At 42.0% G+C, this 25,615-nt stretch overlaps 1 protein-coding gene across 7 annotated transcripts; it reads left to right on the top strand.

The window, feature by feature from the left end:
• The first annotated feature begins 1,382 nt into the window (after positions 1-1,382).
• LOC122746102 (zinc finger protein 2 homolog) lies at positions 1,383-22,797 on the top strand. 7 transcript variants are annotated; one of them, XM_043991588.1, is made up of 7 exons: positions 1,383-1,540; positions 2,229-3,790; positions 4,547-4,632; positions 8,336-8,462; positions 9,759-9,854; positions 15,185-16,438; positions 21,369-22,797. In XM_043991588.1, exons 2-7 carry the CDS (start codon positions 3,388-3,390, stop codon positions 21,422-21,424), a joined length of 2,022 nt encoding a protein of 673 aa, XP_043847523.1. In that variant the 5' UTR covers positions 1,383-1,540; positions 2,229-3,387; the 3' UTR covers positions 21,425-22,797. The 7 variants fall into 7 exon arrangements, with proteins under 7 accessions (XP_043847523.1, XP_043847520.1, XP_043847519.1 ...); XM_043991585.1 differs by lacking the exon at positions 21,369-22,797 and having other exon boundaries at positions 2,229-2,442; positions 3,299-3,790; positions 15,185-20,585; XM_043991584.1 differs by lacking the exon at positions 21,369-22,797 and having other exon boundaries at positions 2,229-2,477; positions 3,299-3,790; positions 15,185-20,585.
• The last annotated feature ends 2,818 nt before the right edge of the window (positions 22,798-25,615 follow it).

The raw sequence follows: 25,615 nt of genomic DNA, 5'->3' as shown, positions 1-25,615 counted from the left end.
GGCCTGGGCCACTTCTGTTTAGTATTGTGAGTACAGCTTCTAGTGTATCCACATGGACTGCTTTGTCACTTGCCTATCACTTACCTATCACCATTGAGATAGGTAAAAATGGTAAAACGGTATGGGTGATACATTTTAATTTGTGCATAAATTGGATTGCATGAAGTTGTGGGTCTCATTCTCTCTTCCAAAGTCATTATTGTCCAGTGGCAGGACAGAGTCGAGATGACTAGTGATGGCTTGCGATGCAGTGAATGGCCTTGGCGTCTTTGATGTCTAACCAAACTCTGAGGGTTTCATAGCTGTGAGATCTGGGGCAAGTTACTTAATTTCTGTTTGTCTCAGTTTCCTCATCTGTAAAATGGAAATGATAATAACGCCTACCTCCCAGGATGGTTGCAAAAATCAAATTAGATAATGATAGTGTAATGCTTAGCACAGTGTCTGGTGTGAAGTAAGCACTATTATAAATGTTGACTATTATTAGTAATGAAACCAACTTCTCATGGTTAAGGATCTAATGAGATAACCCAAGTAAAGCATCTTGCAGATCTTGAAAGTGTTGCTAAAGTAAACTAGCTGTTAGCACTTAACATGAAATCCCGAGTGGGTGATGTTTCCCATTAACAGTCTGTTTGATTTTCGGGCTGACCAGATAGGGATTTTATTCCTTTCTTCTTTGGTATTAGTTTCTGTAGGTTTGGGTACCTTCTTGCTTTTATGGATCTTTTGAATGGTCTTCAGGCTTTCCCATGATGTTGGTATGGTGCTTGGATTTCAAGTTCTTTCTTCACAATAGCCACCAGAATAGGAGCTTGCTCGCGTGTCTTATCGTCCCATTTCTCAGATGAAGAGATTGAAGCCATGGTCCGTTTCAGTCAGCTCGGTTAGGAGTGGCAAGGTTAATAATCTTCTGGGTATATGGTGAGTACTTTATGCTGCTAGGCACGGGGAGAGCAAAGTTGTTAAGGGGTTTCCATGGAGACTCGCTCCGGAAAGAGGATGGGGTGGAAAGGAGGGAGGAGGAAGGATTCTGATTGGCTGAGCGAAGTGAGCCCTCTGATTGGCGGTGGGGAAGTATACTTCGATTGATAGACAGAAGTGGGCTCTCAGAGTGACGAAAGAGTAGCACGTCCTCTGATTGGTGGGAGGATAGGATTCCTCTGATTGGCCGTGGTGATATTGCACTGCCCTCCCTGGCCTAGTGCTAGAAAGGAGTTTGACTCTGGGACCCAAGCCCTGCTCCTGACCAGTCAGGAACTTTGGGAGAAGCCACATTTCCCGGAACCTGTGAGAAATGGAAGCTCCATGAGAATTCTGGGAAACGTTGTTCTGGAGCTGCTGGCGCGCATGCGTACTTTCTCTCTTTGGGTGCGCTCGTGCGCAGGGTCTTGGTCTTGGAAACCGGAAGAGGTCTCTGAGCAAGCGAGTTGCTACTTGTGCATGCGGTGCTGCCTACCGTCCAGTCCGGCGTGCTCGGGTCCAGGAGGCCGGAGGTTGTCCCTGGGACTAGGGAGTCCCTGCTGTCACCACCCCGAGGGTAGACTGGTGGAATGGGGCCAGGGCGATGTGACAGGTGGAGCGAGGGGAGGGGCAGGTGCGCCCCGCGGGATGGGGGAGGGGGGAGGACGGCCCTCCAGGGAGCCTGTGCTCCCTGCTGTGTGGGTGGAAGAGAAAGAAGGGTACGTGGCCCAAGCAGGAGGGGCTGGGCTGGGGAGTATGTTTCAGTTTCACAGGGAGGGGCAGATTCCGTCGTGAGACCAACCTAGAAGTGGGGAGGGGTCTTGACCTCCGAAGTCTTCTCAGCGCTTCTCTGCCCCCACCCCCAAATCGTCTTCTCCCTTATTATCTTCCTTAACATTCATATACTATCTTACCGATTGCCATGCCCTTTAAAAGTATCTTATTTCTCATTTTAATTACAGATTATCTCATAAAGACAAATAGGGTGGAAGGAAGGGGTATTCATTGCCACATTGACATTTCCATGGGAGTTTAATGTTTACAAAGTGAGGGACAATCTTTTTTTTTTGTTTTTTCCTGGGCAGTGGGGGTTAAGTGACTTGCCCAGGGTCACACAGCTAGTAAGTGTCAAGTGTCTGAGTCCAGATTTGAACTCAGGTACTCCTGAATCCAGGGCCGGTGCTTTATCCACTGCACCACCTAGCTGCCCCGTGAGGGACAATCTTGCAAGGTGGGTAATTCTATTATTATTATCCCCTTTGCAGATGAGGAACTTGCCACTCAAAGGAGGTAAAGTATCTTGTCCAAGGTCGAGTAACTGATGAATGTCCGCAGCATCATTCACATCCACTGCTCTGCTGCTATAAGGCCAACACTGCCTCCACCAGAAGAGAGAAGATGAAGGGGAAAGGACTGAAGATTTTTTTCTTCTGCTGGACTTTGTAATCTGCTTTGGGAGAAATGGCTTGGGGCGATAGGGTTTGTTGGCTGAGGGCTGGAAGTGACTGGCAAAGGTGACTAGGCCATTCCTGGTGTTTTTAATTACTGGCCTGGGGATTCAAACATGAAACTTGGGCCTTTTAAAAATATTTTAATTTTGATGTCTAGCCAGGCTGCTATCTCACCAATATGGATAGCTTCTCAGTGCGCTCAGATATATACCATTTTTAATATGCAGAACAAATAGATATTTTGCTTATTTCACACATGAAAATATAACACTCACTTTTTTTTGTGTGTGTGCGGCAATTGGGGTTAAGTGACTTGTCCAGGGTCACACAGCTAGTAAGTGTTAAGTGTCTGAGGCTGGATTTGAACTCAGGTCCTCCTGACTCCAGGGCCAGTGCTCTATCCACTGTGCCATCTAGCTGCCCCTCACTTTGTTTTTAATACTAATATTAGACACTACAGTTTTTAATGGAAGCTTTAAAAAAAGTTTTAGCTCACTATTCAATGAATTTGGGCAATAACTTCTGGTTCTTTGATTCAGGGCCCTGTTCTCCGCCTGCAGCTTTTCATGTGTGCTTGTCTTTGGGCCCATATGTAGTTTTCCTGCTCTACAGTGAGAGGATGGGGACTAAGGGTCTTTATGTTCTTGGTGCCTGCATTTGTTTTTTTAATATATATATCACCATATGTATCTGAGCCATTTCTAAGGGCTCTTTTTACAGTTTACTCAAGAAGACATCTCCCTAATGCTCAGTCGTGGGCCATTTGTATATTCAAGAAATTGCCACAGTTTTTCCAAGGTCCATGGCTCAAGCTATGTGATTGAGGCTGCTGGGCCCATTTTCCTAATTCTAATCTTTTTTTTTTTCCCCACAATTTCCCTTAGTTGTGTATAAGTGCCCATTTGGGGTCTGAAAAAGTTCATTCCCTGGTGGGATAGTTTTGAGCATCTCAGTGAAGGTCTCAGCTGGAGAAATGATGCCTCTGAAGGAAGTGATGGTTGTGTATCCAGACCCTCAAATTCTCACTACACATGATCAGGATAGCATCCTGGGAATGGATGTCTCTTGGGTTCAGGAAACCATCGGAGGAGAATGGGAGTCTGACCTTGAGGCTTCTCGACAGCGCTTCAGGTGTTTTCGATACCCAGAAGGGGCTGATCCTCTTGAGGCCCTGAGCCAACTTCGAGCACTTTGTCTTCGATGGCTGAGGCCAGAAATTCATACAAAGGAGCAAATTCTGGAGCTGCTGGTACTGGAACAATTTCTGGCCATCCTGCCTGGGGAAATCAGAACTTTGGTGAAATCACAAAATCCAAAGAAGACTGAGGAGGTGGTGGCCTTGGTAGAGGATTTGGCCCAAATGCTAGAGGAAGGAGGTGAGAATTATTATACAGTGGACTAAGTAGGAGAAAAAAATAAGCACATTATAATGGCCCTTCCAGAGGGAACATGTTAGGTAAATACTGCCTAGTGTGGGCAATGAATGACAATATTTAAGTTTTTTTTTTTAAATGTTTTCCTCGGTTTTTGTTTGTTTGTTTTTTTTATTTTTGAAGCAATTGGGGTTAAGTGACTTGCCCAGGGTCACACAGCTAGTTAAGTGTTAAGTGTCTGAGGCCGGATTTGAACTCGGGTCCTCCTGAATCCAGGGCCGGTGCCCTATCCACTGCGCCACCTAGCTGCCCCAATATTTAAGTTTTCATAGTGCTTCCTACAGGAGGGTAGAGCCCAATTATCCCACCTTCATCAAAACATTTGAGAAGCTCCCCCACCAAGGTTTTATGCCTTCCCGTGCATATTCTTCTGGGATGGTCATTTAAGCTGAACTAGAGTTTCATGGATTACCAAATGCTATATTTAATTTTCTTCTTTCCAAGATCCTTATGGAATACTGCAAATATGCTTATAACTATTTTGCAATGAGAACTGAGGAATAGAGTGTTCATAGCCCCTGTCCTTCCAGGTGTAGTTTCAGGGTAAAGTCCTCTCAGGGCCTTTGTCAGTTCAGGGCAGGTGACAGATCCTGGGTCTTGAAGGAGTGTTACTCCCCTTGCCCCAAGGAAGGAAACGTGTAGGAGGAAGAGGAGTTACCTGGTGGCTGTCAGAGAAGTCATCTTCATTTTCCTTCTCAGCTCTGCCTTCTGAAGACTCTGCACTTGCCCAAGAGGGGGACACTGAGGAGGGACATGGCTCTATATTCTTGACCAGCAGGGCTCAGGTGAGTTGGAATTTCTGTATCCTAGCATTTATGCTAGATGAGTTCTTAGAGCTGATAGATCTAATTTTCTTATGGGATGTATTGCCCCAGTGTAACCTCTTTTAGAGACCTGAGCTCTGGTTGTGGTCACTCCAGTGACTAAGCCCACCTTCCTGGGAGATGTGCTGTATGTGGAATGGTCTCCTCTTCATCAATATCCCTTCCTTTATTACCTTCCACTCCTCTACCCAACAGTCATTCGTCCAGCAGCGCCTTCAGGCCTAATCAGTGATCATTGTACTGTACCAGATACTATGATATTTATAAAGGTCCTATCAGAAGAGAGCCTTTGTTTTCATTGAGCTCCACATCATTGGGTGAGACATCTGAAGTGGAGACTGAACCAGTGCAGAGCAGCACGTGTGAAATCTTTTTTGAAAGGACATGAGGAAATGCATGAGGAAGAGCCAAACTGAGCTAGAAGCAATAAATGCTCTCTCTCATTTAGCAAAGACAGATCAACTCAGGGTAGAATGGGTAGGGGAGGGTTCATCTGGAAGATATCAGCTGGGTGGGGAGAAGGTTCAGGGTTGGCAAAAACCAGTGCAAACAGTAGTGTGAGTGTATCAGGTGTCTTACGTTAAGGAGTGTTACTACATTTGGCTGGAGTAAGAGTGTAAGAATCCTTCAGTTCCATCCATTGTAAGGAGTTTGGACTGCTTGATTTTTGTCTTTATTTCCCCAGCAATGGGAGACATTGCTGAGAGGTGAGACCCTCTGATATGGAAAAAAGTTGTTGACAGATATCTGAAAGTAGAATAGGCTGCTTTGGGAAGTAATGGTTCTCCCATTTTGGGAGGTCTTCAGTCAAAGGCTGGAGGACATTTGTCAGGCCATTCGTTCAGGCATGGCTACGTTTTAGGTGACTTCCAGATTCTAAGATCTAAACTCCAGTCTCTCAGTAATCTTATTAATTAATAGTAATCTTATTAATTAATTAATCATTAATCTCATCAATCTTAAATTATTTTTCTGCCTCAGTTTGCCCTCTGCCTTCTTTGAATTCCTACATTTTCATACTTTCTGGTTGTGGTCACTCCAGTGACTAAGCCCACCTTCCTGGGAGATGTAATAAAGGAAGGGATATTGATCAAGAGGAGACCATTCTACATCCAATCTCAATGATATGAGAGTTCCCGCCATTGTTACAGATCACAACCCAGCCACACCGCAGTCCTCACTACTCTTGTCCAGGTCTTTTTAGAAATCTTTCATAGAGGGTGCGCCCAACATGCACAAAGCCTTCCTCTATGCCAGTGGAGTGTGTGGGCTGTCCATTGGTTAGCCCTTGCTCTCAATGCATGAAAGACCCACTTCCTTTTCCAGCCATAGATGTCTTTCATCATCCTTTGCACTTGGTAATACATTACTGCCTGACTGGGCTCTCTCCATTGCTTTGTGGGTGACACAGAAACAGTTCTTTGGAGACTGATTTTCTATGACTCATAGACATATAGTATCACCTGAAGAATATTCATATTATAAAGATGCAACTTCATTTAAGGGAGAACATTGGTTCATGAGAAGCACTACCCAGTTTCCCTCATGCAAGCCATCCTTTTATACGTTTTCCTCCCCCTGTTTTAGGCCCTGCTCATTATCCAGCTGTAATGTCTATCCAAGACATATACACTGATGGAAATGTTTTATATGGACTATCCTTAAAGTTGTATATCATAATCTGGACACTAGGCATTCTTCTGCTTGGATTTTCCAGTGTGGGTAGTTAGGTCAAACTCTTGTGAGATTATGGATCTCATTTAGGAGGCCCTGTAGTATTCAGGGGTTTAATGCAATCAGGATGATGTTATCCACAAAGAAGATCATCTGAAGTACGTCTCCATCTATCAGGAAATCTTTTTTTTATTCAGAGTCATCGCCAGACATTCTCGATGTCAGTGGCATACATCTTTGGCAAATCTATGTTTTTTTATTGATTGAGTGATAATAATAACCAGAGGGTGGAGGAGTATAGTTATCCCTTATCTTTCACAGGAATTTTGATGTAGGCACGGTAAGGCTTGTTGGAGGAATTCCCTTAAAGTGGCGTATTTTGTTCTGCTGAATGAAATGCATTATTGTAGTCAACCAGCAAGAAGCAAAGTGGGATCTTGTATTCTTTGCACTTTTTAGGCACTTGAACAACTATAAAGATGTGGCCTGCTATAGAGTTTAGTGTAACTGATAATTTATGGAGGCCTATCTGTCACTGTCTCATATTTTTAGGGTGGCCTTGATACATCTGGTGATTATTATTATAAATATTTATTTTGCATAAGGCATGTAGGTCAGTTCTTAATTTGTACATATTCTCTTTTTTTGGTACATACACTCTTTTTGACAATTTTTGTTTTTATATCACTGCCTTTTACCATCATCAGCCTCCCCCAATTTCTTCCAGGGAGTTATCCCCATAATAATTTTTTTTTAATTAAGAAAAGAGAAAATGTTCCATAAATATAAAGTAAAAAAAGAGTCTGATGTTTTGTGCATTGTTCAACACCTGTGGTCCCCTGCCTCTTCAAAGAAGGTGGGAATTTGTTTTCTAACTCAGTTAACAAGTAGTTCTTGAGTACTTAGTGTATTTCCTATACTTTGCTAACCTCTGGCTATATGAAAAAGGCAAAATACTGGGGTACTTGCATGCGAGGAACTCTCTCATTTGAACGAAGGAGACAAATACACAACCACTCTGCACTTACAAGGTGTATACAGTGCAAACTGTCATGGAAGGATATTTATTTTTGCCTTTGAACGTGTGATTGATAAATCCTCTTCAGCAACTTTTTTGTTTCCTTCTCAAAGGAGATTCCATGAGCTATCTTTCCACTTACCTATAAATCCTTTTTAATATTTATTTTCCTTTATAGCAAGAATTATAAAATGATATTCATTTTCTATAGTAGAATGTCCGATTATTGGTTATGAGATAAGGACCTCACATTTAGACTGCTGGCTGTTAAGTTAATGTTTGAAGTACTCTGACAACTGAGATTCTTAGTACTTTTTGCCCTCTGTTTTTGCCCTGTAAAAGCAATAGGCAGCCACGTAGACTGAAGGTCATTTGGTATTTTGGAGGGAGGTCATGGGTGTCCTTGGCCAAAACATCCCAAAGTGCTGTAACTACCAAGGTTTCTTCCTTGGGGAGCAGGTATTGTCTGATGCTAGAATTATAATCAGGACCTTTCCTGTGTAGTAAAACCTGCCAGAACTCATGGGCCTCCTGCATAGCCCTTGAGAAACCAGAGAATCTTCCGAATAGGACTTTGGAACTAATGAGGCATGGAAGCCTTTAAGGAAGAAATAAGGGATTAGAATGGATGGATGAGAAGACTGGTGTGGGAACTGTCTAGGGTTAGGTCAATCTGGTGGCTGAGATAGGGGGTAATGAAATAGGAAATAGATATTGTGTATTTTCTGTGGTTTCCCAGAGCTCTAAGTCTCACTCAGGTAGGTAATGTTTGAAGGGAAGTTTTATTAACAAATCAGAACTACGTACATCCCCTAAAATCTCATACCTAGTGAGGCATAGAGTTTGTCACACAATGCCCTTGTGACAAATGCATCACTGCTTTCTGTATGTGTTGTAATCCTCATTTTCCTCTAAATGGCCAAGTGAGGGATGATGTCTAGTGGGTAATCAGGAACCTGTTTGGTGTTCCAGGAAGCACTGACATTTCAGGATGTGGCTGTGGACTTTACCTGGGAAGAATGGGGGCAACTGGACCCAGCTCAGCAGAATCTCTACAGGGATGTGATGTTGGAAAACTATCAGAACCTGATCTCTCTGGGTAAGGAGAGCTTCCTCCCTAATTCAGAATCTGCTCATCAGATTTTCTTTGGCTGTGAGGTATTCAAAGTGCTCAGCTGAATTTTGGCTTGAGGTAGAGGGAAAGAAGATTCTTTTTTTTTTTTTTTTTTAGTGAGGCATTTGGGGTTAAGTGACTTGCCCAGGGTCACACAGCTAGTAAGTGTTAAGTGTCTGAGGCCGGATTTGAACTCAGGTCCTCCTGACTCCAGGGCCGGTGCTCTATCCACTGCGCCACCTAGCTGCCCCGAAAAAAGATTCTTTGTACCTCTGGTACAATAGGCAGGATGTCTCCACTCTCTGTTCCCATGAGGAAAGTCCGTGTAGAATTAAAATTTAAGAATGTCATTGTGTTACCCTTGGTGTGGATCCTTGCTGATCATCTGCCCCATGTTCCAAGTATTCTTCTTCAATATTCCAGTGCCTTAAGGCAGGGCTTCTTAAACTTTTTCCACTTGCAACCCCTTTTTGCCTGAGAAATTTTGATGCAAGCCCAGGTATATAAGTATATAGGTTAAGTGGGTATACATAACCTTTTACTGTTGCCAGATTTTTCACAACCCCCATGTTCAGTTATGTGAATCCCATATAGGGTTGTGACCCACAGTTTAAGAAGATTTGCGTTAAGGTATAAAAATTTCTCAGAGAGAGAGAGCGCCACCATGGGACTTTGGAAAGAGCATGGGACTTGGATTCAGATGATCTGGGTTCAAAATCTAAGCTCTCCAATTGAATAACTGTGTGACCTGAGCAAGTCATTTGGCTTCTGAGCCTTAGTTTCTTCATCTGCTAAGTGTGTGTAATATTCCCACTAACCTCTCAGGAATTTTTGTGTTGCACAAATTAGATATATTGAAAATCCTTTGTAAATAATAAAGTATTATATTTATTAAATATAATATATTTAATATTTATTATATTAAAGTTTTATGGTATTTATTATTATTAATATTGTTATCATTATTTCTGACCATGAATCCATATTGTGGTTATCTGTATGCACACTTCCATAGTTCAGTGTGGCTTTTTGAGGTATTTTGTACCAGCTCGTCAATTAGGGACTCTTGACTTTTTTTTGATGCTGTGGACCCCTTTGGCAGTTTGGTGAAGCCTATGGACCCCTTCTCAGAATAATGTTTTAAAATACATAAACATTCCTGCCCCTCAGGTGAGGAGCCCCCGCCTTAAACCTTCACAGCTCATGTGAACTTGCATCGGAAGGGGCGACAGGCTCTGTATTTCTGTCTCACCATGCGCCCCTTTCTTCCTGCATGAGCAGGGTTTCCAGTTTCCAAACCAGACCTGATCTCCCAACTGGAGCAAGGGGAAGCACCGTGGGCTCTAAAGAGAGAAGCTGCCCAAAGTTCCTGTCCAGGTGAGTGAGTGAGAACCGGGCAGGTGGAAGGCTGTGTAAGCAGCAGCTCAGTGGATCTGTCACAGATGAAGCCTCTTAGAAATGGCGAAGAAGGAGCCTTCCTCCCAGCAGCCTGGGGATCGAGCCATAGCCCACAGGAATTGTCTCTTTCACCATTCTTGGGGGTTACATTTTCTCCAGAAGATGGTTCCCTGTCTCACCCTTCTGAGCATTCAGCGAGTGCTGTGTAGCCACTGCTTCAGGCCCAGAGGAGAAATGTTTCAAAGCATGAAATTGGGGATGTTTAAATGTGGTTGGAAAGAAAAGGCCTGCATGAAAGTAAAGGGGGGGGGGGAGGAAGGGAAGGAGCGAGGGAATGAAGAAGCAAGGCCTAATGGCCTCAGAGAATGGTTGCTTCCAAGTGGTGAGATCTGAAGTTGAGGACTTCTTTGAGGACTTTTAAGTGGCTGGCTGAGGAATTTTTCCTCTATCTTGTAGGTGTGATGAGAGAGGAATTAGACATACAGTACCTCTAACGTGTATGGCATTGTGCTAAGTGCTGGGACACAGAAATCAAATTGTCTGCCCTTCAGGCGAGGAGGGCAGTATAACTCGCGGGCATAGAGAGCTATGTCACAGTAAGACGCTTTGAGGAAGGTGGGGTTTTAGCAGGTAAGGTGAGGAGGGGCAAGAGTATTTCAGGCAAGGGGAGTGCTTGTGGCACAGCGCAGGGGCAGGAGATGGAATGCTAAAGTCAAGAAGTAGCTTCTAGGCCATGGAATCACTGACATTTAGAAGGAGAATGAGCTCAGCGACAATCTTGGTAAACCCTTCCCATAAGAGGAATCCCTATTACAGCGCACCGATTGATTGGGCATCCAGCTTTTCACACAGCCTCCAATGAGAGGGATCCCAGGGCAGGGCATGGAGTATCAGAGGGTCAGCGTTGTGAAAGAGGAAAAGAAAAAGCACGCCCCGGAGGAAAGGCTGCTAGACGCCAAGTCGGCATCTTCCATTTGCTCAGGGACTCCGTCACTTTCTGTTGCTGCCTCTGTGTCTTCTTGGGTGAAAAGACCTCGGTCCTCGGGTGTGGTACTGCTCTGAACCTTCTATTTCCTGCTAGACACTGCCTGTCCTTTGAGGAAAGGCTGCTCAGGTCAGGCTGAGCATCTTCTGTCTGCCCCAAAGCCATCACTTTCCAGCTGTACCAGCAGAAGGCGTCTTCACCCACTTGCTGCCAGCCTCATCTCTCAGCTGGGATGTGGAGAACCTCTGTTTCAGAGAAGAGCAACCCTCCCTTCAGTGTCAGGCCTCCCATCTCCATCTGGGTCTCCGAAGGGTAGAGGAGCAGCGCCTTCAACTCAACCCTGAACATTTTCACACCTCGTCATACCCTTCACATCCCAGTGACTCTGAACTTCTGTAGATTATCATCTAAACCCCACTCCTCACTCCGTCCCACCTGATTCTTTATCCCCGTCCCCCTGAACTCAAAGTTTCATCCTAACTCCACTGTGCCCTATGGAATGACTGTTCCATAGGAAACAAACTTCCCTTTATCTTAAATCTGTTTCTCTCCCACCTCTTTCATCTACTAGCTCTTGTGAGACCTGAATTTCCCCTGATGACAAAGCCTCCTTGGCTTCCCTTTCCAGTGCTGGCTTTACCTTCACTTGTTCTCCTCAGCTCACTTGTCAAGATGGGGGAGTTGGAATGCTTCTCCATCCCCATTGCCACTTCCAGGTTCTCCCCCTTCCTTAATCATTCGATAATCTCTTTGTCTTTGAGGTGAATCCTATTCATATCTAACACCTAGTCAAAATCCTGCTAGCTATTGTCTGTGGACCTCCCAGGTCGCTCCCCTTCTCTCCTCTGGGAGTTTGATATCTGGCTTACAGTTTTTCTCATCTCTTTCTTTAACTCCTGCTCTCATGTTAGGGGATGTCAACAAACATATTGATTCCCCCTCAAATACCCTAACCACTCAGTTCCTCAGCCTACTTAACCTCCCATGAGCTATTCTTCCACCCTACTTTAACCACACACGAATACCTCAAACCCATCTATTCCTCATACCTGTCACCTACAAATGCACCACTTCCAGGTTCAAGAGTTTTAAGATCCCCTTAACTGACCGCCATCTATTAGTTTTCACCTCTTCCTCTGCTTTTTCTTACATAGCCCTACTATTTATCCAAATTTATCCAAATCCAGTTCTCTCCCAGACCATCTACCCTGCTCTAGCCACACCTTTTCTCCTTGTCTGGAGCTCTTGGTGAACCAATTCAGCACTGCACAATCTTCCTCTCTTGAGTTCCTGGACCCCTTGTCATATTGCCTAGCCAGGCAACAGCCTTGGATCACTTCCACCATTCCCTTCTATACACATGCTGCTGAATGAAGGTGGACAAGATCACATAGCCATTCTGACTGGGTCCATGACAGATTGATGTTACATAACCTCCACGGGGGCCCTACTACGGCTAGGCAATCCTACTTTATCCCCTTTATCAACTCAGTATCCCAGTCTCCATGGTATTTCTTGCAAACCTTTTCATTCCCTCCTCATCCCTCCCATGGCCCCTCCTCCCCCTACCCTCTCAGCTAAGAACCCTGCCTCATATTTTACAGAAAAAAATGAAGGCCACTGGCTGTGAGCTCCCTCTTCTCCCTCATTCAGCTGCCTTCACCTGTCTCACCTGATGAAATGACCTTTCTCCTTACCAAGATTAACTTCCTTGTTCAAGTGATCCTATTCCATCCCACCTTTTCTAACAGATTGTCTTCTCTGTCATTCTTTCTCTTTCACTTATGTTCAGTTTTTCTCTTTCTGTTGATTCATTCCCTACTACCGACTACACACATTCCTGTGTCTCCTTCGTCCTGAAAAAACCCTCATTGTTCCTTTCGTCCTCGCTAACTATTGTCCTATATCTCTTCTGCCCTTGGTGGTTAAACTCCTTAAAAAGACTGTTTACAGGAGGTGCCTCTCCTTTCTCCCCCATCACTTTCTTTTTAACTCCTTACAATCTGACTTCTGGCCTTATCATTCCACTGAAACTGCTCTGCCCAAAGTTATTAATGTTAAGGGCTAAAATTCTAGCTAGTCTGTCTAAAATATCCAATGAGTGGTCGCCAATAAATTATAAGCTTTAGCAAGAGTTAGACTTTTAAGTGTTTATTAAGGAGAATAAGAATTTGGTAAAGAGAGAAAGGCCTAGATTCCTATCTATTAAAGAGAGAGTGCAGTTCTAGCTCCCTTCTCCACCAGCGTCCTCAGGAAAGAGTGCACAGAGCGCTAGTCTCTTCCCTCTTCCTCCCACTAGCCAACGTCACTTTCTGACGCCAAAGAAGACTCCTGGTCTTGCCCTCAAAGACCTTCGCTTCATGGGCAGAACTCTTCTACAGTCAGTCTCCAGCAGGTGGCATCATTCCAATCATTACACTAGCAATCTCTTAGTTGCCAAATCCAGTGGTCTTTTCAGCCCGCATTTTCCTTGACCTTTCAGCAGCCTTTGACACTGTTAGTCACTCTCTCCTCTTTGAGACTCTCTCCTAAGTTTTTGGTGCATAATTCTCCCCTGGTTTTCCTCATAGCTATCTGACCACTCATTCTCTGTTGCTAGACCCTCCTCCCGATCAGTCTAAAACACACACACACACACACACACACACACACACACACACACACATATTTTTATATTTTCAATATGGGTATCATGGGTTTTCCATAGGGTTGTGGCCTGGGCCCTCCTCTCCTTTTATACTACCTCACTTGGTGATCTCGTCTGCTTCCATGGATATAACTATCTCTAAGCTGATGATTTTCAAATCCACCTTTCTGGGCTCATTTTCTGTGCTGACCTCCAATCTTGCATCTCCAACGGTATTTCACACATTTAGAACCGGATGTCCAGTGGACATCTTCAATTCATTATATCCAAAATAGAATCATTATTTTCCCCACTAAACCCTCCCTTTGCCTCTTATCTTCCCTATTACTATAGAGGACATCAGTATCTTCCCAATCCCTCAGGCTCACAACCTAGGAGTCTTCCTGCATTCCTCATGTCACGATCCGAGCTGCTGCCAAAGCCTGTCGATTTTATCTTGGCAACATCCTTTGAATATGCCCTCTTCTCTTATAATGCCATCATTCTAGTGTATGCCCTCATCACCTGACGCCTTGATTATTATAATAACCTGCTGATGAATCTGCCTGCCTTGGGTCTCTCCCCACTCCATTCCAATTTATTCTTCATTCAGCCACTAAATTGATTTTCCTATAACACAGGTCCAATCATGTCACACACTCATATACCCATCATTACTCAGTAAAATACACACACACACACACACACACACACACACATGCACACACACATACACACTCTTCACTGGTACTCAGTAAAATCCAATAGCTTCCTATTTACTCCAGGATCAAATACAAAATACTCTGGCATTCACAGCCCTTAATACCCCCCCCCCTCCTTCCCCCCTTAGCCTTTCCAGTCTTCTTGTATCTTACTTCCCACTATGTACTCTTTGATCAGTGGCGTTGCCTCCTTGCTGTTCTATGAACAAGGCTCTCCATCTCTTGGTTCTGGGTGTTTTCTCTGCCTGTCTCCTATGCCCAAATTGCTCTCCTTCCTCTCCAAAATCTAAAAGCTTTTTCCAATCCCTTTTAATTCTAACGCCTTCCTTCTTTTAATCATTTCCTATTCATTCTGTGTATAGTTTGTATTTATTTGTTTCCTTGTTGTCTCCCCCAATTAGACTATGAGATCTTTGAGGGCAGGGAATGTTTTTTTGTTTTTGTTTTTGCCTCTTTTTGTATCCCCAGTGCTTATCACAGTGCCTGGCACATAGTAGGTGCTTATTAAATGCTTATTAGCTGACTGATAAGGAAGATATAAAGATAAATGAAACAATTCCTGCTCTCAGGGAGTAGATAATCTAATAGGATTAAAAATACATAAAATTTCAAAGCAGATCATGAGTAAAATTTTTTATTTGAGGATTGAGTATTATTGTAAATTCTTGTTTTATTTAACTTCATTATTTAGATAAAAATGAATCTTTAGTTTGAATCCTTATAATTCATCTTTTCAGCATGAGCTAGCCATCTGCAGTTGTGCTTTTATGTGTCATATACTAGGGTACTCAAAACAGGCATACATTCAAGCTTGGGGATCTACCATAGAGAAAGTAGTTTTGAGTTTTTTTAAAAACAGGCAAAGACCTCTAAGGACAGGTGATATATGGGGCTAGATGTGCATAGGAGTAATGTTTCTTACCGATTCCTTTTTTTTTGCTGTTATCTATGGAATTCTATTTTTTTTTTCTTTTAGATTGGGGAACTAGACATGAGACCAAGGAATCAAATTCAAAGCAAGATATATCTAGTGAAAAATCGTTGCAGGAAAGACTAACAAGGGATGGTCCTGAGGAGTTGGTAAAAGATTGGGAGTGTGGTGGCAAATTTGAGACAAAGCAGCAGGGGAACCTGGAGAGAGATTCAAGGCAAGCACCAATCACCCCCAAGAAAACCCCTAATACAGTGAAAGACTATGAGTATGATACATTGCAGAGAAATTACGGTCTGGGGTCTATCTTTGTGACACAACAGACTGTGACTACAGGAAAGATTTTTCATCAACATAGCACACGTGAAAAGACCCTCAAAAAGTTGTCCGACCTAATTAAACGTAATAGAATTGCCTCAGGGAAGGAATCTTATAAATATACTGAATGCAATAAAGCCTTTAGTTGCCAATCTGATATTATTCAGTATCCTAAAGTACCCACTGAAGAGAAATCTTACATGTATAATGAATGTGGGGAAGACTTCAGTCAAAGTGAATACCTGACTCATCAACAGAAAAGTCATATTGGAGAGAAGATCTATAATCATGATGAATGTAGGAACATCTTCAGCCAAATGGCATACCTTACTAACCAGAAGACAGTTGATCCTGGAGAGAAACCCTATAAATACAGTGACTGTGGGAAAACCTTCTTTGATGGGTCATCTCTTACTAAACCTCAGAGGATTCATACAGGAGAGAAATCATATAAATGTGATGAATGCATGAAAGCTTTCAATAAGAAGTCATCTCTTATTCAACATCAGAGAATTCATGCTAGGAAAAAACCCTATATATGTAATTCATGTGGAAAAGCATTTCACCAGAGCACAAATCTCATTCACCATCAGAGAATTCATACAGGAGACAGACCCTATAAACAGGATGAATGTGGGCAAGCCTTCGGTCAAAATTCATCTGTCTCTGAACATGAAAGAAATACAGAAGAGAGAGATTACAATTATAATGAACATGGTAAATCCTTCAGCCAGAGAGGGCATCTTAGTAAACAGAGAATCAATACTGGAAAAAGCCCATACAAATGTAATTTATGTGGAAAAGCCTTTAGCACCAGTTCATCCTTTATCCAGCATCAGGTCTCCCATGGTGGAACCAATCCTAAATGTAATATGGGTGGAAATGCTTTTGGACTTAGCACTAGCCTTATTAAGCGTCAGAAATGTGTCATAGGAGAGAAGCCTTACCGTTGTGATGAATGTGGGAAAACATTTAGCCAAGGTAGGTGCCTTATTCAACATCAGAGAATTCATACTGGAGAAAAACCTTATATATGTAATATATGTGAGAGGGCCTTTACCCAAAGGGGAAACCTTATTAAACATAGGCGAATTCACACTGGAGAGAAGCCCTATAAATGTAATGAATGTGGACAAGCCTTCAGCCAGAGTTCATCCCTTACTGAACATCAAAGAATTCATACTGGTGAGAAACCCTATCGTTGTAATGTGTGTGGAAGAGCTTTTGGTCAGGGTAGGAGCCTTACTCAGCACCAGAGAATTCATACTGGAGAGAAACCCTATAAATGTACTAAGTGTGGTAGAGCCTTTAGTCAGGGTAGAAACCTTACAAGGCATTGGAGAATTCATACCGGAGAGAAACCCTTTAAGTGTAATGAATGTGGGAAAGCCTTCAATCAGAGGGAGCATCTTACTAAACATCGTAAATTTCATACTGGATAAAGAAAGCTCTTACAAATGTAGTACAAAAGTTTTTAGCCCAAGTTTAAACTTGGTAAAACACCCACACATCAATACTAGAGAATCATTACTATAAATGTATTGAATATGCCTTTAGCCAGAATTCATATCATACATCACATAATTCATCCTGGAAAATGAAATTTTGTTTTTAATGAATGTCAAAAAAACACACCTTTAGTCAATCTTTAAGTTTTGTTCAGCATCAGAAAATACATGTTAAAGAGAAACTACATATGTAATTAATGTGGAAAAGGTTTCAGTATCAGGCTATCTTTTATTCCAAGTCAGCATTCATAATGGTGAAAAGCATAAATGAAATTAATGTAAAGCCAGATGTGCTTTAGTCCATAACAGACTTCAAAATAGAGTTATTCTGCATATACAGACAGTTCTTGATTTACATAAGTGGACTGTCCCACAGACCTCTATGTAAAGTGATTTTTACATAATATAAATTACCTGCCCACTTCACTTAGCCTTTATAACAATGGCATACACAAAATAATACCTTTAAGCAAGTCATGAAATGTACTGAAATGCAGACATATTAATACTGGATCATGAAAATAAACAGTATGCACAGTACTACATAGTAAAGTTAACATAGGTGTGCAGTATGTTGCCCCTTCCCCACCCATTGCACCTAGCCTTTATCACTGGTGATTGGCTATGCAACATTTTTATGAAGCTGTTGAAAGAAAATTTTCATTAGGGCTTCACTCTAATAACATAGGCAGGCTCAGGAAAAATGTGGTTAAAAGGAGTTTATTATTACATACAAAGCACATGTGGTTGCTACACTTTGCTTATCATGTATACATCTCCCATGAAGGGCTACCATATTTACCTGTATCTCCCCTTTCCTCATGAGAGGGCTGTCACATATACCTGTTAAAGGGTATGGGAAATATAATTGAGTAAAACTATTGGATAGGACAAGGATGTCTGTATTCTGCATCTGACTGTTATCCATAAGTATGACTTCCGTGATATGGGGTTCTCAAATTCTTCTCTAATCAGAAATTCCTATCCTCAGCTTTATTGGACAGTAATTCTCTTCTTTTTTACTCGTAAATCTGAATGCAGATTCCTTTCAGAATTCTTTATGTAAAGTCAAATCTGCAGAATGCGAATTTATGTAAAGCAAGAATGGTCTGTTATGATATACTTCAGACAGATTCATCATTCAGTGTGCGATGAGTTAAACTTGTCACTTAGCTTTATACAGGGCTGAGGTATGCTAGTGAGAGATGTGAAATGATAGTTACTAAACTCGTTTTCTTTGAAAACAACACCAATAGGGGCAGCTAGGTGGTACAGTGGATAAAGCACCAGCCCTGGATTCAGGAGGACCTGAGTTCAAATCTGGCCTCAGACACTTGACACTTACTAGCTGTATGACCCTGGGCAAGTCACTTAACTCCAATTGCCTCACCAAAAAACCCCCCAAAAAACAAAAAAACACAAATAAAGGGAGTTTTTGTATTAAAGTTAAAACATTACTATTTAAATAATTTTATTTGCCATTTCACCATTGAGGAATAAAAGAAATAGATGAACCCCAGAAAAGTTTCTCAAAAGGCAAATATATGTGCAGCTCTCAGAATAAAACACTCTTAGGCACATGTTTTGTGTACATGAGCTAGTTCTCCTGAGCCCAAACCTGTGAGCATCCTCAAGTTTTGAGTATTTAATCACAGATACGGTTTGGAGTAGCAGGTGAGCTCAAGAAATAGGAAATAAGAGTTTAACTGAGGGAGGGCTGTGGATCTTGGGAATAAAAGGGATAACTCTCACTTCCTTTGAAAGTTGGATGAGGAATTATGGAACTGTTAAAGTAAACACCTACCTTGGCTAAGTTCTGTGAGAGATAAAAATTTATCTATGACATTCCTTGTTCCCTTCGAATTTATAGTTTAACATGGTGATGTGGCACATATTACTCTATTGCAAAATAATATATATAAGTAGAAGAGCTATCTGTTCTTTTGCCACAGTCAGTTACCATTCCATCCATTTTCTTCTCTGATCCATATCATCTACCTGCCCCATAGTCTTCCTCTTTCCCCAGCCAGCACTTGCACTCCTATCTAGAGAGGATAGCAATATATGCCTTCATGTCCACTTGATTACCCCGGACTCCCAGTTCATTGCTATTTAAACTCGCATGACTTCTGTCTTCATTCTATCTTAGCCGGGTACAAGGATGTCTACTCTGTGTTTGACTGTCATCCGTAACTGTGACTCCATCATCTGAGCTCTCAAATTCACCTTTAAGCAAAAATTGCTATCTGTGGTCTTTTACTTTGCCCCATTCTTCCTAGACATGTTCCTCAGCGGTATTGTCAGCCTTCCATCCCTTCTCTTGTCTTGAGTTTTTATTGGCTTAAAAAAATCATTCAGAACATCTTTCCCCTTAACACCTGATCTTTCTGCATTCACTCCCTGCCCTCACAGTCTTCACCCATTCATGACCAAGTCAGCTCTATACTATGAGCTCCCCTTGAATCCCTTGTCATCCCTCAATCGTTCCCTATGACCAGCCCATCTCTTCATGTAACACCATTCCTTGAGGTCATCTTCTGGAGTTTTTTGTTGGTTATATGCTGCAGCCTGATCATCTTAACCCTGCACTCTCTGTTGACCTCTGTGTGAAATTCAGATTTAGCTCTTCAGAGACGGTGATGTTCCATTAAGTGTGAAATAGTAAAACTACAGTCCATTGTGGAAAGTCATTTTCTACTAATGCCTTCCTCAAGAATGACTCTCAAAGATTTTGGATAGATGGGAGAGTGGGCAGAGAGATGAGTAGCCAATGATCCTTTAGTCACCTTTTTTTCCTTTTTTGTTGGTGTTAACAAAGTTTGAGATTTTTTTCATGCCTTTGGAATATTCCCCAGATTTCAGCTGCCTCATATATCAGTCCCTCAATGCCTTCACAGTTGTATTACCTCCAGCTCACATCCCCTTTGAATAAACTCGCTCAGATCTGATTACTTTTCCATCTTTGTTCTCTTTACTGCAATTTCTACCTCTTCTATAAGCACCTTAGGGACTATGGTGTTAGGGTATGAGCATGGTGATTCCGATATCCTTGATGGTGAAAACAATTTATCGACATTTTTTTGCAGATTTTTTCCCATTTTTCTTATTTGCCTTTGGGATGTCTTTGTTTAGTTGGATGTCTTGCCAACCTTTCTTTAAACTGGTTTTACCGTCTTTTTTTCCTCTGCTTTATAAGCACAATACTGCTCATAATTGTAATTTTTGTAAGATTTTACAGATGAATTTATATTCTAACTCATTGTTTCTCAGTCCTTGGTAGCCACCTCTCCGTTTGGCAAGCAATTTGGTTGTTTGCTGACTAAAGCATTTTCTGGGCTCTTTGGTTTTTCCCATTGCAGTTAATTTACATTGGTCAAACTTCTGGATGAAATTATAATTGATGTTGATGTAATTTCTGTTGTCTTATTTTTCATTTCTAAATTTTCAGTAACTTGTTTATTTTAGGATTAAGTCACTTTAATTGTATGTCATATCTCATTAAGGTAGCTAGGTGGCTTGGTAATAGAGTACTGGGCCAGGAGTCAGGAAGACCTGAGTTCAGATGTGACTTTCAATACTTACTATGTGACCCTGGGGCAAGTCATATAACCTCTCTTTGCCTCAGTTTCCTCATCTGTAAAATGAGGGTAACAATAGGACTTACCTGCCAGGGTTATTATGAGGATCAACTGACATTAATTGTAAAGTGCTTAGTATAGTGCTTGGCACATAGTAGGCACTATTGTTTTTTTGTTGTTGTTGCGTTTTATTTTTACAAATATTGATCTTAGCGCTGAAAAGTCAACAGTCTTACTATACACAGCTGACTCAGGGATAACTCCCATGTCAATAACAAATGTTTTCCTGCCTTTTAAGATGTAATCATTTTCATTCTTTATGGCATTGTTTTCCATGCCCAACTCTTTCAGTCGTTTTTTTTTTTAAATAACATTTTCATGATGTAAAAATGTAAGGCTTCCACATAATCTACATGTCTTTGACCTCTCTCATTCTTTCTCCTGAGCCTTACTTTTGCATATACTTATTCCCATCTTCATCTTTCCGCACCTTTGCATTGAAGTCACCAAATATCAGAGTATATCATCAATTTGATTTGGAGGGTCTTATGAAATTCCTTGTAGAATTTCTGTAGCACTTTGTCCTTAGAACAGTGGCCTTTGGTGTGTGTAAGCTGTAGTTATTCCATGGTAGCCTTTTTTTACAATACCTGTCATCTTACTGCAATTCAAGATGACCAAATCTTCATTGAAGTCATGTTTTTTATTGCTTCTGTACATACAACAAAAGTCACTTTGCTATCACTTTTATTCATCTCTCCAAGGAATACCCATGAACCTTCCTTACATTTAGTTCTAGTTTCCTTTTTCTCTTTTCATTTGTAGCAAAAATGTCAAGAATTTCAAGAATTTCAGCAATACGTTCACTTGTTGGTTATTGATCAAGGATCTAACAAAGTCCTACTTTTCTTCCTCATTATGGCATGATGGTGAGTGACTACCAGCACAATGGCAGGTTCTGCCATACTACAAAAGCTTTGAATATGGCCCTGCAACAGACCAGTTCTGTCTTCCGAGGCCCCACATGGCTAATTATAGAGTGATGCATCACCAGTAGAATAGACACCTGGTGGTGATTTTTTTTTTGGCCATGGACCAAAAAAACAAAAAAGAAAAAAATGGCCCTTAGTTCTGTGTAACCTCCTTCCCCTTTCTGCATTGACAATGGCATAGTGTCAGAGAAGGGAACAGAATCACAGTTGTTACACAAAATGTTAGCACTCATTCAAGATTAGAAATAAAATTGAACAATACTGGAATAGAAGTCTTCCTTAATCTTATTTTAAAATCTTTACTTGAAATAATGAAATTATATATGCAATAGAGTAAAAGAATCCAGGTCTACTTTCACTGTTTCTATTTGACACAATTTTAGAAGTATTACCTACAGGAATAATGCATGGAAAAAATGTTTTAAAGCACTTAATAATGAAGAGATCAGAAATAACTTTTTGCAGATAGAATCACTGAAATTAACCAGATCAGCAAAACTACCATTGTGAAAGGGTATTACTTACTCTGGACTATTCTTTATGTGCAAAGTATGTACTTTGGCCAGTGGCTTTCCATAGCATGGACCCTTCTTTGATTCATACTTTAATAAAGCACTGAGCCCTTCCCTATGGAGGTGGTCATTAGAATAGATTATATTATATATTAGCACAGTCTGCCTTTTGATTACTTCCTCTAAACTTCCCTTTTGATTGTGCAGACCATATGCCAAGTTGTGGTGCAGTGGTAGGGTATACTTTAGTCCCTTTGGATATCTTTCCCATCCCTACTCCTTAGTAATAAAAGCTCTGTAAGATTTGGGGTAACTTTAGTAAAAATTTATGGTTTAGGACAGTGGTATCATCCTTAGATGGAAACAGATCCCTGTGGACCGCATATTGACTTAGAAAACCATAAATTAACACCACTTATATTGTATTTTTATTTATTTTGTTAAACATTTCCCAATTCCATTTTAATTTGGTGTGGCTGCACTGGGGAATTAAGTGAATGCAAATGTGACACATCTGTTTTAGGAAGCAGTGCTTTCTGTTTTAATGAGAAGAGCCCTGGACTCTTCCAGGTCAGTAAAACTGGCTTGGGATCTTGGTTCTGACACTAGCTGTGTCACAATGAGCAAACAAATCACTTTGCCGCAGATAAGGTACCCCAGTTTCCTCTTGTGTAAGATGAGGATACAAATATTTGCACTATCTAACTTCACAGGATTGTTGTGAGGAAAGCTCTTTGTAAACCCTAAATAAAGCACTTTAAAAATGTAAGGTTTTTTGTTTGTCGTTTTTTCAGGGGAGGGTAAAGGACTGACTCTAGGGAAAATCTTTTATATATGTGTGTGTGTGTGTGTGTGTGTACACACACATATATATAAAAGTTCAAATCTGGTCTCAGGCACTTGACACTTATTAGCTGTGTGACCCTGGGCAAGTCACTTAACCTTCATTGCCCCCCCCCTCCAGTTTTTATTTATTTATTTATCTATCTATTTATTTGTTTATTCATTTATTTGTTTTTGCGGGGCAATGGGGGTTGGTGTAAGAAATCAAATGGGAATTTGGGGGGAGTTTTGCAGAAGTTGCAAACATATGAAGGCCAGCAGACAACACAGAGCCTGTGACCAAACACCCCAAATTTTACAATAACGAAATACATAAAAGAAAAAGAAAAACGTTCAGACTTCTCTGGTAGGAAGGAGAGCCAAAAATTTTTATGTGGATTTTCCAGCTTGTGGGGGGAGGGCATGCCCCTAACCCCACCACGATGTGGAAGGGATAACTGTAGTCCCCACTCAGCCATAAGCTTGCCAAGCTAGGACAAGTGCCTTAGGCTTGGAGCCAGATGGGGGCCAGGGCACCAGTCCTTAGGATGGTTCAGAGTCATCATCTCATCTGGGAAGGAATTAGTGATTGGCCCTTTAATGTACTCATGGAAGTTCATCTTGGCAGCCAGTTAGGAGACTCAGCCCAGTAATGAGTCCTTCATGCCTAGAAGCTGGTCTCCCCACATTTCCACTTGTTCATGAGGAATGGTGCTCCAAAAGGGGAGGTGGAAAGAAAGGGCACCCACTAAGACAGCACTTGGGGAGGGTGGAGAGATATCTTTAAAAATAAAGGTGATCGGGACAGCTAGGTGGCACAGTGGATAGAGCGCCGGCCCTGGATTCAGGAGTACCCGAGTTCAAATCCGGCCTCAGACACTTAACACTTACTAGCTGTGTGACCCTGGGCAAGTCACTTAACCCCAATTGCCTCACTAAAAAAATAAAATAAAAATAAATAAAGGTGATCTAAAAACAAAAACTCCAGTTTTTTAAAAAGAAAATATTCACATGGGAACATAAGCATCTGAGGGCAGCATGGTGGAAAATGCTTGTATGGTGTCATTCCTACTTAGATGTTTTGGTCTTTTGAGTCCAATCTCTGCCCCATGTGATTGTTTTTTTTTTTTTGCCCCTTAGAATGCTTAGTTATTCACTCACATGGATGTTTCCTTTTTTATAAAATCAGGGGATTGGATGGGATGATCTCCACAAGATCTTCCAGGGTTTCTGACATTCTGTGACTGTGGGAGCCCCCTTTACTAGCATTCTGCAAATTCCCAAATAAAGAAGACATCAGCCTGTGTGGAATCAGGCTGGCCTAAGATCTACAAGTGGCAATAACTCTACCTCCCTTCCATACCTTCCCCTTCTCCCCCCAACACACTCCTCCCTTTTCGTCTTCTGATGGTGTTCCTCACCAGAAACGATCTCCATTGTCAATCAAGGCTCACCGGTGTGCTAACTCCCTGCAGATTTCCTTGATTAGTATTACTATTTTTTGCATATGTAAATTACTTTGTACGTACTCATCTGGCTACACACACACACACACACACACACACACACACACACACACACATTCTGGCAGATCTGGCCTTGCACATACATGCCTACCCCAACATTTCTTTGTACATTTTAAGTGAAGAATTAAGAAGCCTCCTGATGAAGGTGAAAGGGGAGAATGTAAAAGCTTAGTTAATGAGGGGGCAGCTAGATGGCGCAGTGGTTAAAGCACCGGCCCTGGATTCAGGAGTACCTGAGTTCAAATTCGGCCTCAGATACTTGACATTTACTACCTGTGTGACCCTGGGCAAGTCACTTAACCCCCATTGTCTGCCAAAAAAAAAAAATAAAGCTTACTTGAAGCTTACCAATAACAACCACCACCACCAAAATCTTTGATCTTGACTACTAGTCCCATCACTTCCTGACAAGAAGAAGAAATGGAAGCGGTGTCAGATTTGATATACTTGGGCAAGGATCACTGCAGACGCAGCCGCAGCCATGAAATTAAAATCTCTTGCTCCTTGCAAACAAAATGTTGGCAAAGCCGGCAGCGGGCATAGTACAAAGCAGAGACACCACCTTGCCCATAAAGTTCTGTAGTCACAGGTCTGGTTCTTCCAGTATCAGGACGGTTCTGAGAGTTGGGCTCTATGGGAAGCTGAGCACCCGGAATCAGCGCTTTCACGTTGTGATGCTGCCCAAGACTTTTGAGAGTCTCTTGAACAGCCAAAAGACCCAATCAGTTAATACTTAAAGAAATGAATTCAGGCTATTCGCTGGAGGGTCAAAGACTGAAGCTGAAGGTTAGATATTTTGGCCACCTAACGAGAAGACAGGACTCGCTGGAAAAGACCCTCATGTGGGGAAAGATGGAAGGCAGAGGACGAGGTGGATAAACTTGGACGGGCTTGGGGAGATCGTGGGGAAAGAAGGGTCTGGGGTTCGGTGGTCCAAGGGGTCACGAAGAGCTGCGCACGATTGATAACATCATATTGTATTTTCTGCGGTAGACCGTGAGCTTCTCCAGAGCGGGACCGACCTCACTTTTGTCTCCGTGTCCCCCCAGCTATTACTACCGTGCCTAGCAAATAGTGGGTGTTTAATAAATCATTAAAGATCGACTCCCTATCCCCCCCGCTCCCAGGGAGAGCCCGCCTTCCAGCCCCGCCCCTATCATTTCCTCCTTTGAGATCCCTCTTCCCGCCCCCAGGCGGGGCGCTGCATACGGTGCATTCTG

This window comes from Dromiciops gliroides, chromosome 3, assembly GCF_019393635.1.
Source record: "Dromiciops gliroides isolate mDroGli1 chromosome 3, mDroGli1.pri, whole genome shotgun sequence".
Classification (NCBI taxonomy): domain Eukaryota; kingdom Metazoa; phylum Chordata; class Mammalia; order Microbiotheria; family Microbiotheriidae; genus Dromiciops; species Dromiciops gliroides.
Note: the sequence above shows the minus strand (reverse complement) of the source record. Positions and strands in the feature narration are given on the sequence as shown.

Bases quoted from the DNA above. Each gene is read 5' to 3' on its own strand.
- LOC122746102 (XM_043991585.1), top strand. From the start codon at position 3,388: ATGATGCCTCTGAAGGAAGTGATGGTTGTGTATCCAGACCCTCAAATT. The intron at 4,633-8,335 runs GTGAGTTGGAAT...TTGGTGTTCCAG, and splicing joins TCTTGACCAGCAGGGCTCAG to GAAGCACTGACATTTCAGGA. The intron at 8,463-9,758 runs GTAAGGAGAGCT...CTGCATGAGCAG, and splicing joins TCAGAACCTGATCTCTCTGG to GGTTTCCAGTTTCCAAACCA.